This window comes from Abramis brama, assembly GCF_963993115.1.
Source record: "Abramis brama genome assembly, chromosome: 24".
NCBI classification, from domain to species: domain Eukaryota; kingdom Metazoa; phylum Chordata; class Actinopteri; order Cypriniformes; family Leuciscidae; genus Abramis; species Abramis brama.
The window spans coordinates 16,513,986-16,533,023 of NC_139986.1; the positions used below are offsets into that span (position 1 = coordinate 16,513,986).

The 19,038-nt window shown below is 36.1% G+C and overlaps 1 protein-coding gene across 1 annotated transcript in view; it reads left to right on the forward strand.

Moving 5' to 3' along the window:
• Nucleotides 1-19,038, forward strand: part of prex2 (phosphatidylinositol-3,4,5-trisphosphate-dependent Rac exchange factor 2) — a 136,788-nt gene that overhangs the window by 91,937 nt on the left and 25,813 nt on the right. Inside the window, exons 27-35 of the mRNA XM_084102368.1 lie at nt 928-1,022; nt 1,430-1,512; nt 2,919-3,009; nt 5,249-5,377; nt 8,688-8,729; nt 9,811-10,016; nt 13,206-13,308; nt 14,768-14,911; nt 15,075-15,189. Of these exons, the coding sequence (XP_083958494.1) occupies nt 928-1,022; nt 1,430-1,512; nt 2,919-3,009; nt 5,249-5,377; nt 8,688-8,729; nt 9,811-10,016; nt 13,206-13,308; nt 14,768-14,911; nt 15,075-15,189 (1,008 nt within the window). The remainder of the gene's footprint in view (nt 1-927; nt 1,023-1,429; nt 1,513-2,918; nt 3,010-5,248; nt 5,378-8,687; nt 8,730-9,810; nt 10,017-13,205; nt 13,309-14,767; nt 14,912-15,074; nt 15,190-19,038) is intronic.

A 19,038-nucleotide genomic window follows, 5' to 3' on the forward strand; every position in this document is an offset into this window, starting at 1 on the left:
GCATATAGTTTTTTCGCAAATAAAAAATACACTGTGAGTGGCCGTCAATGAATTTTTTTGATTATTTTTTGCCACATGGTGTGGTATGTTGCTTTAGGCTTGTGTTTCTGGCTCAACTGAGCTCACAAATTCACTGAGCTCACTGTGATCTTGAAGGTTTCTGTAATTTGAAGGTCTCCTACAATGTTTACATGCATCCAAGGTCAAAAAACACTTCAATGTTTTCATAATATGCATTGCAGCATCACCTCTTTTCTCTGTGTCTGAAATGGTGTGATAAAGGATTCAGTCTCTCTAAAACCCTTTTTTTCCGAGAGCCTACTCTGCTCTGATTGGTCAGATGGCCCAGTCTGTTGTGATTGGTCTACCGCTTACAGCGCTTGTCAGAAACAAATCGTCCATTACCATATCTGAATTTCAGCTTCGGAGGCTTCCTCAGCACTTGATACACAGCGATACGAACAGTAACGATTGTGTTGGTTTTAATGCATCAATTCAAGCCCGAGTTCTAATCCTTTGGAAGTGTATGCAAAATGGAGCTTCTCGACATGAAGACTCAATGAAGACCATAGACTTGCATTATGCAAATTAGTTACAGGAATTAAGACTGGGATTACCGACCACTCGTTTCAGGCAGTTCAGAATCGGTTCTTTCTTTTGAAAGGCAACAACTCCATTTATTGTGCACTTTGATCTTTGAAAATATGCAGACCTTTTACTTTCACAAACAGCTATATTACACACTACATGAAAGGTAATATTCAAAAAAGCATAATAGGAGCACTTTAACAGCTTCTTTGTGATTAAAAACTCTACAGACGTATTTATGAATGTTGTTTAATGTGGGTTGTTTGTGGCTGCAGACCATTGTTGGGTATTAGTAGTCATAATTTGTTCGTAACACATGAATGTTCTGATTGCTTCCAGTGATTGTAACAGCAACAGGAACTCCATTGCGTCCTTCAACAGCATCTGCAGCAGTCACTGCAGCTCTTATGTGCACAGTGATGAGATGGACTCAGGTAACGCAACCTGATATCATCCTGCACACATCTGACAACACAACACCATTGTTAGTTCACTCCTCCGTGACTCTAATCAAATTTGGCAAGAGCTTGGATTTGCCTTTCAGACTGATTCTTATCTCGTTGCACTGCACATCAAGCACGCATTTTCCACTTAGTCAAACAGAACCCGCCAAAACACAGTGTCTGCCAAATTGATGGCCATTTGATGCTAACTGCTGAACAGATGGTGGAAGAGAGGGACAGGAAAGTCTGAGAGGAATGGAGAGACGTGTTTGCATTGTTATGGCAATAGCTCACTAATGAAAACAATGTGTTAAGGGCTCTATGTTAAATGTGCATTTCCTCTAATGATTACCGCTTCCACCCTCTCTCCACACACACACATAATCAATCACATACAGGCGACGAGATGCCGACCAGTGTGTGGATATCTCACGACAAACAAAAGAAGCTACACGGCTTCCTGGAGCATCTCTTCAGTCAGGTGTGTGTTTGCTGTATGGTCTGACAAGTTTATACATCCACATGTATGTAATGCGAACAATATATTCATGTGAACTTTTGTTCATTTGTTCATGTGAACTGTATATGTAAAATTTAGTATATATATTAAAAATAACAATAATAATACTAATAATAAAAGTTATTATTATTATTTGTGATTATATTATTAATAACAGTGTTAGTTTTGTGTATATTAAATAGTGCTTTAAATCAATTAAAAAACGAACTAATTAATCACACGTTTTTCTGTAATTATTCGCGATTAATCTCATCTAACATTAAATTTTTTTTGTATATTTTTATTAGTGTTGTCAATCGATAAAAAATAACTAATTAATCATCCATTTTTCTGCAAGTAATCGCACCTAACATTAAAGTTTTTAAATATATTTTTATATTGTAATACTTTCAAATACTTAAAAAAATGGATAATGCGTTAATTGCATAAAATATTTTGAATGCGTTAAACTGAAGAAAAATTATAATAATAATCGCATACATTAATGCGTTCATTTTTACAGCCCTAATGTTAATACATTTCAAACTTAATTAACTTATCTTAACTTAACACTTAAGTGTTTTTTAACAGCTTCTTTATACGGTCTGGCAATGTGACATATTTGAAGTGTAAATTTTACATGTAATCCATTAATACGTTTTGTATTAAATAAGACTGATCAAAAACATTGTTTAAAATAGTTTGACATATAGCAAGTCATTACTTAATGTTATCTCAGCTACCCATTTAAATAATTAATAATCATTCATTTTTATATGTAATATTTTAATTTCATTTGAATAATTTCATTAATGTTCTAAATAAAGTAAAAATAACTCAAATTTACTCTTTAATTATTCTTTTTTTAAAATATGTAGTTTTATTAAATAATGCACAGAGTTGTTTTGCTTCCATTTTGCTTTATCCCATCTGCTCTTATGAAGACTTAGCTTCACCTTTGACCTCTCTGACACCTAAAAACAGGCTAAAGCCCCTCACATAATGCCCCACGGATGTAGTCATTTTCCCCCAGAGATCAATCTGTTCTGTCTCACTCTCCACACTTTTTAATGAGGATGTCTCAATCACCAGTAAAATCTAGAATGTGCGGCTCATTGCGTCCTTCTTGCCTGCTGTTTGCTTTATAGCACGCAGGTTTCCGGGAGAGCAACGCTCCCAGTTCACATGCAGCACAAATGTTTTCCGGCTGACGGGGTGGGAGTTCACGGGGCTTTTGTTTGTGCAAACTGGCTCCTTGGGCGCTTTATGTTTAATAACCAATGGGACTGAGTTTTGAAACCCAAAATTACTCATGGCGAGTTTGTCCATATTTTCTTAGTCAACAAATTAAAAATGAATTGCCTATGATGTACTGATCTAATTTTCAGGTGGAGTCCATCACCAGTTTGTTGAAAGGGGCAACCGTGACACGAGCCTTTGAACAGACAAAGTGTTTCACTCCGGGACGAGGACTTCAAGGTATCAAGAGATCCTCATGTTAATGAACTGAATTGTGTTTTATTCCTGTTATTCAACACAGACAATATTCATTAAAGTGACTTTCATGGCTCAGTGCACTTTTTGTTATGGTTTGCATAACTTAAGTCGGACTTATGAGCACTTCACTCAGAGTGCATTGACTGTGCTAAAACTCATAAACTATACATGTTTATGAGATTATGTTCTCAAAAAGATCTCTAGGGATCTCCGATAATGGATTTTCAAACTTTTTCTTGAACTGCCACTTTGAAACGTCTCCTTGTGAAGTCAGTTATGTGAGAGTAGGAGGAGGGGAAAAAGGAGTGATATAAATCTGGGCCTGTATTTCATGTGTATTTCAGGGTGGTTGACAAAAAGGAAGTATGGCTAAAGTTGGGAGTTTCCTTCGAGCCGTGTGTAGAGTCTCAGTGATTGACTGCTCCAACCTCAGCTTTGTCCTTAACCACAAATCATCCTAATCAAATCTGAACAATTCATTTTATCTGGGACAGATAAAGAACACCAGACTGCTAGAGATAGTGTAGGACATTTCCTCGATCTGAGGACACTAGGACATTGGACTCATGGAGGTTGTCTGGGTCACTTCCTCTGTCTCATTCTAGATTTTGTGACGTTTTTTGCACCCTTGAAAGGAACACTGCTCCTAGGGTAATATTTTATTTTATTTTATTTTATTTTATTTTATTTTATTTTATTTTATTTTTTATTTCATTTCAATTTATTTTATTTTATTTTATTTTATTTTATTTTATTTTATTTTATTTTATTTTATTTTATTTTATTTTATTTTATTTTATTTTATTTATTCATTTTTTTATTTTACAAACGCCACATGGAAAGATATGCAATTTGAATTAAACATAAAGCAAAAAGGTGATACCTGACACTACGTTTTATTTACATAATTCTTAACACCGAGTTCTCACTTCAAGTGCACTCCAGTAGAATAGTGTGTAGTGATGCTCACCATATGATTTAATGACATTAAAATGTTTAATTTAAGGAGCCTGAAGCTGAACAGTAGATAAACAGCTCCAGGTATGAACCCCTCAGTGTGTTGTCAGAAACACACTTTAATGCAGCCTGCAGTAACTCCTGAGTCACTGGTTTATGTGATAATAAAGTTTATTCCCAAAGGCACAGTTTCACACGGGATGTGGCTCAAGGTCATTGTGTAGGTTAATAAACAGAGAAGGCATTGTTTTAGTGATATTTGAAAGCAGGGAACTCTTGCCTGGGAAATAAATCTTATACGAAGTGACGAGTCAGCGAATGTGGGTACTATCTGTGTGTGTGTGTGTGTGGTCTGAATCTAGTTTTATACCTCCACAAAATGTTGCTGCTTTGCTGTTGTAAGGAGATGAGCAGATTGCAATGCAATCCTCACAGTTTAACGGTTGATTATAACTTGTGTGCCTGTGCATGTGATTTGTTTATTTAAGCTCTCACATGCAAGCAAGTGAGAAAATGGGATTCGAGTTAGAAATTGAGCTGTTTATTATGCGGCTAGTGACTAGACCATGGCCACATAAACACTCCAAAGAAGTGACAACCATTTTTAAATCCCCTAAACTATTATTCTGTGTGTGGTTCAAAAAAAAAAAAAAAATACTAATTACTAATATTAAATTACCTATACTTATGGTTATATGTTCAATATTATTATGTGCTATAATAATATTGAAAATTCATTCTACAGATTAATTTCTTTTTGCACAAAAAGCACTGCCGTAGGTACCATTCTGTTTTATTTCAAAGTTATCATGATTTTACACTGGCCCTGACAACTGTCTCAGTTGTGGATCTTGTGTTTCTCTGTGTGAGGTACATCAATTCTTGAAAATGTTTACATCACCACAGAGATCTCAAAGAAAATTATTATATAATCGCTGAAATTATTTGAATGATGTAAGACCATTTCACCCTACCTCCTTTTCCTTGAAAAGTGTGTGTGAGAAATGGCATAAGGGTGTCACTGCTCCATAGCTTTTTATCATCAGCATGTAACAAGCGTTGACACCTTTTACAGCCAGAGCCATCCACTTTAAGGTCATTGGAGCTATATAACATATTTTCAAAGCACTAGACTCTACTGATCCCACTCCACGGAGTGTTGTGTGTTGCGTAAATGTGTATTCCTCAGTGGTTGTCTGTCAGTGTTGGCCATGTACTATCATGCACGTTTGACTCCGATGAACCTGTGATTGTTTTTGGACAGAGTTCCACCAGGACATGGAGCCCAAGCTCAACTGCACCAAGAAACTGCGGCTTCACGTCAAGCAAGATCCGTGGAACCTGCCCAGCAGTGTTCAGGCTCTCACACACACTATCGCCAAGTTTGCGGAAGGTCAGTGGTTTCAAAACAGACACACACCACATACGTAAAATCCTGGCCAAAAACAACCACTCAAGCAGCTCTTGATAGGGCTAGATGCAGTCGCGAGAGAAGTTGAAGGGAATTTTTCAAGCACACACTGCTGAATGTGAGTTTATATAGGGGAGAGAGTGAGTATTTGGCATAAACTCCCACAGGTCAGTTGTCAGCAATGGCTGAAAAAGCAGTCTCCTGCAATTGAACTGCCTTACGCTGCTGAATGTGTCTGTGTGTAAGTGCTAAATGTGATGAATTTGCAGAATAAACAACAGATAAACATTATAGTGTGCAGTCCAATCTGGTGTGCTTAAGACTATAACAGCAGGAAATGAAATCTTTCATTTATTAATAATAATAATAATTGAAATGTTACTAGCATTGGGTAATTTTTTTGTAGTTTTTAAATTTAAATTGAAAATTTTATTTCATTATTATTATTATTTACTTATTTATTTATTTTATCAGTTGAGTTGTGCCAATTCAATTCTCTGTTGAATTTCAGTGCAAAACCTTCTTATTCACTTCACTATATACAGCAGAAAAATTAATATTTGCTTTTTTATTAATAATAATAATAATAATCAGAATTGCTACTTTATTTTATTTTATTTTATTTTATTTTATTTTATTTTATTTTATTTTATTTTATTTTATTTTATTTTATTTTATTTTATTTTATTTTATTTTATTTTCACTTAAATGTGCTAAATCTGAAGCTAAGGAGACTGATCATGTCCTGATTTTTATTAAGTGAACTTATTTAAAGGCAGGGTAGGTAGGACTATAAAAAAAAAAAAAGATCCAAATTTGTTAAAACTTTCTATATATATCAATACATAATTAAAATGTAAGTACTCTGAAAAAAAGAGTATAAAAATCAAGTGACTCTAGACCGTTTAATCTGTATTAAACACAGCTCATTATTTCGATTCGGGACGAATCAAAGGATTGGCTTAGGCGACTGTCACTCTCTCTCGCAACCATGGCAACAACCCTTTTGCCACGGGATCTGCCCACTTGCGCGCGGCCGCGCGCACGTTTGATTTGAGGAATTCGAGAGGCACTGAACCTAGGAATAGCAAAACAATGGCAGAGAAAGAGCAATCAAAATTCACATTACCGGCATGCAGTTAGTGAAGGCAAACAAGGCAAAAAAAAGAAGACAGTACAAGAAAAGGTAATGAACAAAAAGTCTTTGGATAAACAAAGAAATAAAACGCGTGTCAATATCAGCGTAGCTTTCCAGCGACCACCCCGTCCTCAGCCTCTACTTCCTCGGACCCTAGTTGCACGCCACGGCCTCTTGCACGACCTCCTCTGCTTCGCCCTAAAATTATTTTTATTTTACAAAAGGACATTTTACAAACCTACATTTTGCGCATGTGCTCCTGCATGCACTTTTCCAGTCACAACACAGCAATCAAAGGAGGACGCGCTGAAAACTGTAATGCTGTTCTCTTCCTTCGAATGTTTGAGTTGCAGAGGAATTTGTGACTGTTTCAGCTGTTCAACCACATCAAAGTTTCGTAATTAGTAAGTCCGTGCTTTTTCTCTTTTTGTTCTTATGTGCTGAAGGGCTGCTGTGCCTTGGTGAAACGGTGTTTGTACGTGAAGAGCTCTTTTCCAAAACGCCATAAACCTAAAAAGCTGCCTCAAAGAACCAGCAAAAGTAATGATTATGAATGTGTAAAATATTGCAATAAGACATTTTAATTGTTTATTAATTTCTGTGTCGGCTGCAAAGATGAAGTTGACGATATTTGACTCGCGATCTTTGCAGTAGGCTAGTGAACGCATGCACCGGAGAAATGCACATTTAGGCTACATAGTTTTATTTTGTTTTGGATGGTTTTGTTTAGAACCAGATTTCTGTAAATATATTCCACATTTTTTAGGCCTGTGAGGCGAGGCTACGGTTCGGTTCACGATGATATAATCTCCAGTTCAAGCACCTTATGTTGTGATTGATAGCCTATATTTACTTTATGTATTTAATGCAGGAATGAAAATATTAATGAATTAATGAAAAAAAAATATATTAAAATTAAGATACAATTAATACAAAACGAAATTCGTTTTAAAGAAAGGCTTTGTGCTTTCTGTTTTGAGGTCTCTGTTAAAGTTTGAAAGTCTCAGTGCAGCTTTCAGAGCGCTCGCGTCCATAATGGAGAACTGTCAAGTAATATTGTTTTTTCCTCATAAATGCAAACACGAAAAATAAAAGACAAAAACTTTTTTAAAAAGACAAACCATAAATTTAGAAAAAAAAAAAAAAAAGATGGATTTATAGCGTTTTGGGGGAAAAATGAATGGATTTATACCGTTTTGAAAATGTTAATTTTTTTTTACTTTGAATTGATCATCAACAATATTGTTGTTTGATTTAATAATCACTGTTGCAAGAAGTGCCTAGTTAAGTTTTTTTTTTTTTTTTTTTTTTTTGTAAGTGGAAAAAGTAGGGGGTGCCACAGATTCTGTTTAGTTAGCTCCTTTATTGTTTTTTCTATAGCCTAGAATAATATAGGTCAAATGCAGCAAGTCAAAAGACCAACTGGACCTTCTTTGCCAGTTTGCTCACATTTCTTTGAAGGATGGCAAAAATATCGCCTGAATATCTATATCTAGATATTGGAAAAAAATATCGAGATATTCATTTTTGTCAATATCTCCCACCCCTACATGCAGAACACCATATATGTTATGAATCTTACACGAAATTCATCTTCATCACAATATAACTGATGGTAATGTAAAAAAGTGTATCAATGCAACCTGTTTTTAGCTTATATAACTAGCTCGTTAGCGAATCAAAAAATATATATTTTAAATTTACCAATATCAATATGCTAGCTTGATAGTGAGTACTAAAATACATCTTATTTGTTTATATTCATAAGCAATTAGCGTTAGATTTTTTTATTACATGTGATTCTGACATGATGTCACTACATGCACTGTGCTCCTTCCTCTCTGCTTGTCTCAGGTAAATAATGCGTCTTCAGCTCAGCGGTTGGAGTCGCGCGTTCATGTGTTTTGGGGGCGTGGCTTTGGAAGGAGCCCAGAAGGGAGGGGGTGGAGTGAATGGAAATAATGAACTGTCTTTAAAACAGTCCTGAGAGGTCTACAGACACTCGATTTTTATACTTTCTTTTTCAGAGTACTTACATTTTAATTATGTATTGATATGAACATAAAGTTTAAACAAATTTGAAAAAGAAGTTTTTTAGACCATTCCTACCTACCCTGCCTTTAATGATTGACATTGCTTTTTATGTTCTCTCAGAGGTGAAAACTCGGCTACTGTTGGTCCTACTGCAATACACAGGTGGGTGTCGATTAAAGCAAATTCACTTGGGCATATTATTCAAATAATTTACATGACACATAATGAACATTCATCATTTACGGTCTCTCCACCACACTTTTATTCATATCTTATGTACTATAATCTGTCACACCAAACAGTAGGCAGTCTTTTGAGGTCACCCTGAATAAATGACTCTGAATTGAGAATTTCTCCACACAGCAGTTCTCATACACCTGCAAACAGCAGCCCAGCATCCTTCGAGAAACATTATCCACATGAGCGGAGTCCTTAGAGACATCTGCAATCCCCTTAAGGAAATTTAATTGAATAAAAAGACACAGTTTTTCAAGGTTATGACTAGAAAATGCAGCTAAATTAAATACATTTGGCAGGGAAAAATTAGCAGCCTTTTGTTATGCTGTCTAATGTGTTTTAGGTTAATTGGGAAGTGAGAAGATTGTTTAATATGTCTTCAGATCATTTGTCAGCACTCTTTTGTTCTGATCAGTAGCGGCTTCTGAGCGTAAATTTAGGTAGGGCAGATTCTGGGTCTTAGTGCTAGTTTATGATAAACATTTTATAAGCTTTATTTTCTAATCGCTGAACACATACATACACACTTTTGTCAGATGTCAGCCTTCCATTTTTCACCACAGATTTACATTGAAAAATTGTGGGGCGCTGTAGAGCTGAGGACGGCTCAGGCACCCGTATCAAAATACATGCCTGCCGAAGCCATACACTAAATTTTAATATATCTTGCTCAGTTTACAACTTAAAATAGTCTAGAAAATCCGAAAATATTTGTTACAGAATGCTGTACAGTTTATTATTGGTTCAGTTTAGAGGTCTATGTTATGATGAATATTTTGGTGGGACTCCACCTGCCCTAGGCGAGCCACGACTGGTTCTGATTTTAGTCTCTGAACACAAAACATAATGTGAAGGCTAAAAATAAAATATAATTTGAGAAGATTTATTAATTTTGAATGAGATGGCACTAAAGACATAATTCACCCAGGAATGACCATACAAAACAGCTAACGGCTTAGATTTACCACTACATTATGCTAATTTGACTGTTTTTCTCTTTCCTCAGACTCAGAGATTCAGCTGAGGAGGGATATGGTGTTCAGTCAGAGTCTGGTCGCGGCGGTTTGCTCTTTCTCAGAGCAGTTGTTGGCTGTGTTAAACCAAGCTCTCGGCTCTGAGAGTGAAAGTCAGGAAGCCAGTCGCCGCTGGCTGGAGCAGATCTCCTCCGCTGGTCTTCTGTTCCATTTCCAATCCCTGCTCTCCCCAAACTTGGTGAGTACCTGCCACGGTCAGTGCACTTTAAAAATAAGCCTCACCAGCCTTTCTAGTCTGACATCCTCCTTTGATTTGGATATATTTTTGACCGAAGGCCACGTATGGCACTCGAATGTGTCAAAATCCTGCTCAATGTGGCCAGAATCTCACAGCCCAGTTGGATTTATCACAGCCTTCTTAGTTACAACATTATGGTGTTTTGTGTCTGATACATAGCCTGTAAGATGTAGTTGTTGAAGCAATAAGCCATCAGAGTGATGTGAATTATAAGGAGTTTATAAAATGATGTCAACAAATACATAATAAAATACATACAATCAATAAATACTTAAAGGGGTGGTATAATGCCATTTTCACAAGATGTAAAATAAGGTGATGTCCCCAGAGTGTGTATGTGAAGGTTTAGCTCAAAATACCCCACAGATATTATTATATAGCATGTTAAATTGTCACTTTTTGAGGGTGAGCAAAAACGCACCGTTTTGTGTCTGTCCCTTCAAATGCAAATGAGCTGCTGCTCCCGGCGCAGGGCGCAGAGCTTCAAGAGCTTGTGTCCTTTTACCTCAGACATGCACTGAAAATTTCAAAAACTTTTAGCCTTTTATGTTCAAACTGGAGTCAGACAATGATGGAGAGACTCAAGAAGAAGTGACAACATGTAGAAGCAACAGGACATTTCTGAATGGTTAGTTGATTAATTTATGTAGCTGATGTGTAGTTATCTTCTAGTCATTGATTAGCATATTCTGTCTTGATAATCTATAAATCATTTTCAGGGGGTTTATGTAAATTCTAGGGTTGGTAATGTCACTAACCCGGGAGGAAGCTTGTGTAGTTCCTACCAGCCGTTTGTTGCAGTCCTTAAAAAACAATTTCTTTAAAAGCAAATATCTCCCTTTGCTTTGAACTTTGAGCATTGTAACTTTGCAGGTGTTGTTTATGCTCAAACAGCAACATTACACACTAACTAAAGTTAGAAAAGTGAAATCATAATCAACCACCCCTTTAATAATGTTCAAAAAAATAATAAAATGTATTAATTACAATAATGGCAATGTGTTAATAGCATTTAAGAATTAAAGTTCTGTTTCAATTAAAGTGTTTTAGATTTTGTTTTATTTTCTTCTGTTTTGTTTGTAGCCATTTAAGAAAATGTATTTGGTTTCATATTTTTGTTACTATATCATAATAATATTTGTTTAGGTTTTGTTTGAATTTAATCTGAAAATTAAGAAAGAAAATACGGAAAATTTAATACGTTATAAAGGGCATGGAAATGGATTGAATGTCGGGAGATGTGGAGTGGGTCAGGGAAGATTTTTGACCACTTCATACGTTTGTTTGTAGTATTTCGTTTTGGATCATTTATATCTTAATTTCAATCGATCTATTGAATTTTAATCAATTTTTTTGGATTGAAATAAATAATAAGAAAAACAAACAATGCCTGGTGGAATGAAGTGCGTAACCAAACACAAGCCCACTACCATGCTTCGGCGTCCTTAAGAAAAAGCCGAAACAATTAGATTTGTTTTGTTTTTCTTTGATTTGATTTGTTTGAATTTGAATCAAGTGACAGGAATTTATTGAATTGCAATGGAAAAAACTGCTATATATAAACACATTTCAATTTCAAAGTCTGAAGCACTATGGTTGTGCTGAGGATTTATTTTAATGGCTGTGAGGATCAGTACAGAGCCTAGCTGATACTTAACAGATTCCCTAAAGTCCATTATTTTACGCATTTAATGAGTGAGATAACTCTTCATTTAACAGAAAACTGTGTGTAGAGAACGACAGCATCCCTGAGCTACGTTCTTGATTTGTTTGTCCTTCTCCCTGCAGATTACATCTGCTTTTTGTTTACCGCAACCAGCTGCAAGGTCAGATCCACGTCTGTGCATTGTGACTCAGTGGAGTTTGCTGTCTTTTTGAATTGATGACTGTAGCCATGAGTGTTCTCCCAAACACTGGCAATTTACACAATCTGCGGGCTTCCCGACAGACCACGGGATAATGCAGGATTATCATGCCTTGTAAAGTGTTTCTGTCTCTGGCTTCGACTCCAGATCAGATTTCACCTGGCTGTGATTGAGGCCAGAGGATTACATTTCTTTATTTGTGCGCCTGGGGATGTTCTTTATTTGAAAGATTTATTTGCACCCAGAGTCACTTTATGACAGGGGTAGAATGTGAATGTTTTTCAGCCGAAGGATATAAGAGACGATTATTTCGCTTACTGTTCATATTTCATGGAATACTTCATCCAAAATAATAGTCTGAGATTATTTACTTACCCTTCATGTCATTCCAAACCTGTATGACTTTCTGTCAACTTCACTCAGACACAAACTATGTTCTAAGAACGTGCATTTTGAGAATGTATTTAAAGACCAGATAACTTAGAGTAAATGTTCTTTTAATGATACTGGAAGAATGTTTGTTCATTACTTTGAGAGAATCTTGCTGTTCTGAGAATTTCTCCTGTTAGCCGGGTAGTAACTGTTTTATTTGAGGAATATTAGGACATACAGCGTGAGGTTTAAATGCAGGTTTGTCATGACAGACAGGCTTAAATCAAGCATGTAGTCAGACTTAGTTGCCGTGGAGTCTAAACCTACATGTAAAATGAAGATTCCCAGCGTTTGAGACTTTAGTCTTATCTCCGCAGCCACTCTTCCCCCTCCACCCCCGAACACACTCAGGGGAAGGAGAGCAGGCGGCAGCGAACAACCCGAAGGTAATTTCTTGACATGATATCGCTTGGCAGCTTTTGTAGGCCCCCAGATGAAAGGATTGTGGCATCTGGCACATGGGAATCTTCAAGAGAGTCAGCCCACGTATCAGACAGAGGTGTCGCTTTCAGATGCGTGAGGACTGGTCCTGCAATTCTCACACCAGACTTGTTCAGATTTGTATGTGGATGGTTTCATCTGCAGTTATGGGCATACTGTGTGTACGCAGGCAGAAGATGAAGTAGAAAACGAAAACGAAAAGATGAATCTCTCTGCTTCTTCTTCTTAGTGTGTCTGCCACACGAAGTTATAATTTTGCATCTATACCTAAGCATGCCACAAACCCCCACCCATTTAACTTTTTTTTTTATTAAACACATGCACACATATTCAAGAGGGCATTGTAGTTAAGTAATGGTTTTGTACTTTTTGTATGTCATTTTTTCTTTAGACTGATGAGCAGGCCATGCTAGAAGATACACAAGTTGCTCTCATGGACCTGGAGAAGGTCAGCTTTTACTTCCAACAGTTTGAAGGAGAGCCTCTTGTTGCTAGTGAGTACTCTTGGAAGAAGCAACTTCCTTTTTGAACAGGAAATAATCTAAGCTAACTTTACTAGTATATTTACTGTATGTTTCCAGTGTCCCTAAAAGGTATTACCACCTAAACCACACTTAAAATGTATTTATGTCTTTGCATTATATGACAAAATATTAATTCAGTTGGTATTTGTATTAAATTTATATCACACACAAAATGTTTTGTTGTTGTTGTTGTTTTTTGCTCAAAATGAGAAAACAGTAAATATATTTTTCTATTAAAATTATGAGTGTTTTTCATAAAGTATTTGGACACTTTCTGTTGATAACTATTAGTGCAACGTGTCCATATTAATGTGATGTAAACATTTTTAAGCATCCAAAGGTTTCCAAATATGTGTATATCAAACATTTATTTATATATTTATGTACGTTTTTTGTATTTTTAATAGAATTTTATATCAAATATAAACTGTTATTATATAGGGCCCTATCTTACACCAGGCGCAATGCAGCGCCAAGCGTGACGCAAGTGTTTTTTGCTAGTTTCAGCCCAACGCAGTTATCATTTTCACGTCCTGTGCCATGTTGTTTATATTGTTTAAATTGCAAATGCATTTGCGCCCATTTGTGCGCCCATGGTCTGGTCTGAAAACGAGGTGTGTTGGTGCGTTGCTATTTTGAGGCAACTGAAATAGAAATAGTTCAAAAAACTTTAGACCAGGTTTCAGTTGGTCAATGGCGCAATATTTTTTTTGTTATTTAAAGAGCCCGTTAGTAATAAGATAACATAATAATAATATACTATAATAATAATAACAACACGCGTACACTCTGCTTATTAAACACACAGGGCACAAACTAGCAAAAATATTCAAAATAAAAGGATTACAATGTAAAAGATTATTATTTTGTACATAAAGATATGGTGGAATCTGTCTTGTCCCGTAGATGGTCTGTTTGTGCGCTTTTACCTCGTGCACGAGCAGATCCGTTTGCGCTCTGGAGACTTGTTCGGTCTTTCCACTATCAAATTCCGCCATGTAAATTGTTAATCCGCCATGGCTCGAGCACAACTGGCATTTAAAGGGAATGGGAGATGAGACTCTGATTGGTTTAACGCACATAAAGCCCAAAACACACTCATTACTCATTAAGAAAATAGGGGCAACCCTTTTAGACCATTTTCCCCGTCGTTAAACTAGCAAAAGTGGATTCGGATACTCTCTAAGTGCACTTGCGCCATGCGCTTTAGACCATGCGCTTAGATCGTTAAAATAGGGCTCATAATCTGTAATTTCATATGATTAAATCATAATTATTACATTGTTAATACTTACAATAGTGGCAGTGTATGTATTCTTAACTTCTGTATTCAAGAAGTCACTTGGAAACAGTGTGTTTGCATGAAATATTTTTATTCATAAATCCTCTGACTCCATCATTCTGATTGGCTTTGTGTCTTTTTTTCCAGATATGCCCATCTCATACCAAGTCGAGGGCACACGGCAGGCTTTGAAGGTCTGTTTTTACCTGGAGGCGTTCTACTTCCAGCTGTTACCCCAGAGACTAAGACACGGTGGTAGCTTCAAAATCTACCCCGTCCTGTTCACCCAGGGTACGATGTGTTTGAATGGACATAGTTAGCCTAAAGTGTGCCAAAAAGTGCTGAACTGTGTTCTTTTAAAGTGGAGCCAGTTATTGCCTCAACTTATTTTTTTACAAAATAATGTAACTAATACATAGCTAAATGTCTGAATAATGTAATTTTTCTTTCATAGCCTTGGAGAGCATGGAGGGATATTATTACAGAGAAAATGTGTCAGTGGAGGAATATCAGGCCCAAATCAATGCTGGATCTCTGGAGAAGGTCAAGCAGTACTTCAAGAGACTCCGGTAAGTCATGCTTCACCTTTCAGTCAAACTTTAGCTCTGAAACTTCGCAATTTTCTCTCTACGCCTTCATACCTAAGTGTAAAGCTGTCATTGTATTTCCTGATGAGGTGGAGTTGGGAATTCTGGGAGATTTTAACAAGTGGTCATGGTTGCTCGGTTGAATCTCTACCCTGTGAGGGACTGGAAGTGCCATTTGAAATAAAATAAAATGATGGAATCAATGATCAAGTTAATAGTTAAATTCCCCCTGTGGTGAAAATCAAGCTTTTAATGTTGTTTATATGTCTATGTGGTGTTTTTAATGTGCTTTAAGAAAAACCATGTGCATATTCATTCAAGTCAACACCATTGTTGAGTATTTTCTCTTTAAAACTGCAGTGAACCAAAGACAGTTTCAAAAACGCGGTTTGAAATCGCTGGAGTTTCTGACGTCACAAACTACCTTGTAACCAATCATATAAACGTGTGATCGTCAACGAGTGAATCTCTGAGCTGGTGCGAGTGAGTGGAGGCGGGGCTAATTTGCATATTCATAGAACTGCGTATACTAAATGAGTCAAGGGTGTAGAGTTACATTCAAGCTATTTTAAGGCATGAAGAATTTTTTTCAGTAAAAAAAACTTAAATATTTCATTTTGGTGATCAAAGATGAGTTTTAAGGGATTTAAGGGATATTGACTATAGGGGGACTTTAAACATTTTGAAATGTAAATAAAAAAATCACATTTTCAAACATTCAAAACTTCTTTAATTCAAGTTTAAAGATGTAGACATCTGGCTCTTTGCCCATACTGTAATTATGTCACTCTGTTTGTATAATGGTTTTTTGTTGGGATGAAGATGAATTTGCCCCCAGATCTCAAGATGAGTTCAATTCATCAGTCTGTCAAAACTAGACTTTATTTCATAGCCACAACTGATGTCTCAGATAAACTATACAGCCAAAGGTATGTGGGTACCCAAACATTCTGGGAAGGTATTCCAGGAACATTGCTGCAGTATATTATGGGAATATTCCCATCTAGGAATTCAGATATCTGTAGATCAGTGTTTTACATCGGCTTCATGTTTCTTTGGTTCTTTAGTTGTATGTTTAAGTCTTCCAGAGGTCTCTTGGGACATTAAAATGGCTGTTGAAACATGTAAGTTGTTTCCAAACCCTGAACATCAGCACTGATACTCAGAATATGAGTGAATTTGATATGTTTATGGAAAATAATCATCATGCAGGACCCTAATAACATGGTCTCTGAGCAGATTATGTTTGCTTTATAGCACACAAGGTAAGCATCTGGTGTAGATCTCGCCTGTAATTGGTTACAGTGTGCTGAGGTCAGCCAAGTTTCATTGTGTTACGCGTGCCATAGGGGCATATTACTTTTGAGATTTGAATGGAAGCGAGCCTGCCAATTGTACCAGAGATCAAGTACAGTCTTGGCTTGGTTTGAGGCCAGTGGAAATTGTATGACGGGTTACTCAAGAAATATTGTCTCATTATGTGCAAACACTGTTTTGGTTTGGCTTGCCAACATTCGGGGTGTAATGCTGACAATTATCTACACTGTGCTCTCTGGCATACTGGCATTTTGAAAAAGTCTATCTATATTCCACTAATAACACAATTCTTCAGAGCCTTTTCCATACTCTTGATTTCTGAGCATTGGTATTGGCATTTTTAAGCCGAGCTTGATGGATTTGTATCGACTGAATGTGAAGTGCGAACATGGAATGAGGAAAAGGCAAATCCGCTCCTTCTTCAAAATGTCACTGTTCTTATATGGATATGACAATGAGGCTACTATGTGCTAGATGCTAGATGCTAGTCTTCAAAATTCTAAACACGCTGTCCAATTTTAAAATTGACCAGTAATGATTTGAATGGAAAAGAATACCAAAATGTCTGGAGTCTAAGGGATAGAGGGATGTCTGTTGATTGTTTATTATCCAGAGCTAATTTTAATAGTACAATCAACATGTGATGGGAGCACTAAATAAGAAGCATTATATTGCTTATCATATGCTATAATACCCAAAGAGAATTATCATTCCTACTTACCTCTATTAGAAATATGAGCTACTGTATATACTGTACGTATATGTTGCTTCATGCATCACCATGATGAAACAAAGACACATGTGCATTACACCCAGATGAAATATATTATATATTACTGTTCAAATGTGAAGTGAATTACTTCTGACATTACTGATGTTGCTCATCAGAGTAAAGCCAGGAGATTGACTTAGTGGTCTTACCAGAAAGACCGCACCAGAAAGACCATCTTTAGCACATGCCAGGAAAAATTTGGGGCTATAATTTCAGCTAAACTGTATTCGGTTTGTCCATGTCTATGTCTTAAAGGAGATAATACATCACTTTCGATCTCCTCCTTTAAGTCAATCTATTCTGACTGATGAGGTCATTAGAATCATCATGAAACAAACCTGATCTGAAAATAACAAACACATGTCTGGTCTCATGCGAATGAATTTTGCATTATGTGCCTTTCCATTTCAAGTATATCACATCCATCACTAAACTACTTAGTTGCTTAAGGCTAGAATGGTGAACCTGAAACCTTTTGTATACCTTCCCAGATCATTAACCACAACATTGTGTCACAGTAGGGATTCTGACAAAGAGCAGACACTTAATTCTTGGCCAGTTTCTTTATTCAGTTGGTTTACTGTCCAGTCTCTCTGTCTGTGACATCTATAAAGTCAAATTTGTGTATATGTAAGTATTGATGATTGATGATTATTATTAAGTTTCCTAAAAATAATGTCACTATACTGGTTTTGCCATTCAAAAGTTTGAGAATGATTGGACAGAGATGTCCAAGAGTGTCTTCAATAGCACAAATGGCATTAGAGTTGGTAAGTTCAATTCATTTCCATAAATCAGTTCAGTTTCTTTGGTATAATCACTCAAAAAATGTCTAATGGAAGTTTGGGAAGAAATGTCTAGATTTTTTTTTGGAACTACTTTTACTGTTTTAGTTGTTGCATTAAATGTGTTTAATCTTTTTCACTGCAGCAACTTTTTGGCTGTTTGGCTGAGATGATGATTCATCTGATTAAAAAAAATCACCCTTTTAAGCCATTACAGCGCAAATACAGAAATATTAAAACATATATCAAATATTATTAAAAGGCTAATATATATATATATATATATATATATATATATATATATATATATGTGTATGTGTGTGTGTGTGTGTGTGTGTGTGTGTGTGCGTGTGCGTGCGCGTGCGCGTGCGTGCAATGTATATTGTACAGTATAATAATTATTATATGTAATGTCCCCATAAAACATGAAAACCCAACATTATTAGTATTGTCTTGTTTTACAGTTCAAATATAAAACGATTCTTTAAAAAATGTCCAATTTACTTGGAAAGAAGAAGCATTAGATATTTTTTTTATTGGATCTTTAATACAAGTATATTTTGTCTTACTGCATTGGCAGATTATTTTGATCAGTTTTAAGTACAAACAAAAAGTGGAAAATTTAAATTGACAAAAGGGATGGTGTGAAAGAAAGGTGCAGCTAGAATAGAGAGACGCATGTACAGTACTATACTGGCAGAAGTGAATAAGTGAGATTTTTATTTGTACTACATTCAGCACTACATTAGCTCACATTATCAGCGCACAGCTCTGGAAGAAGTTCAGATAAATATGCAGTGTTAATGTGGTCTTTATCGAGTTGATGTCAGCTCCAGTTGTCTTTTCATGGTAAGCACTTTTGGAGACAGCACAGTACCCCTTTTCATGTGGAATGGAAATTAAAATAGTTTGACTACAGTTGGCACATTTAATCAAATCCATGACTCATCTGGTAGT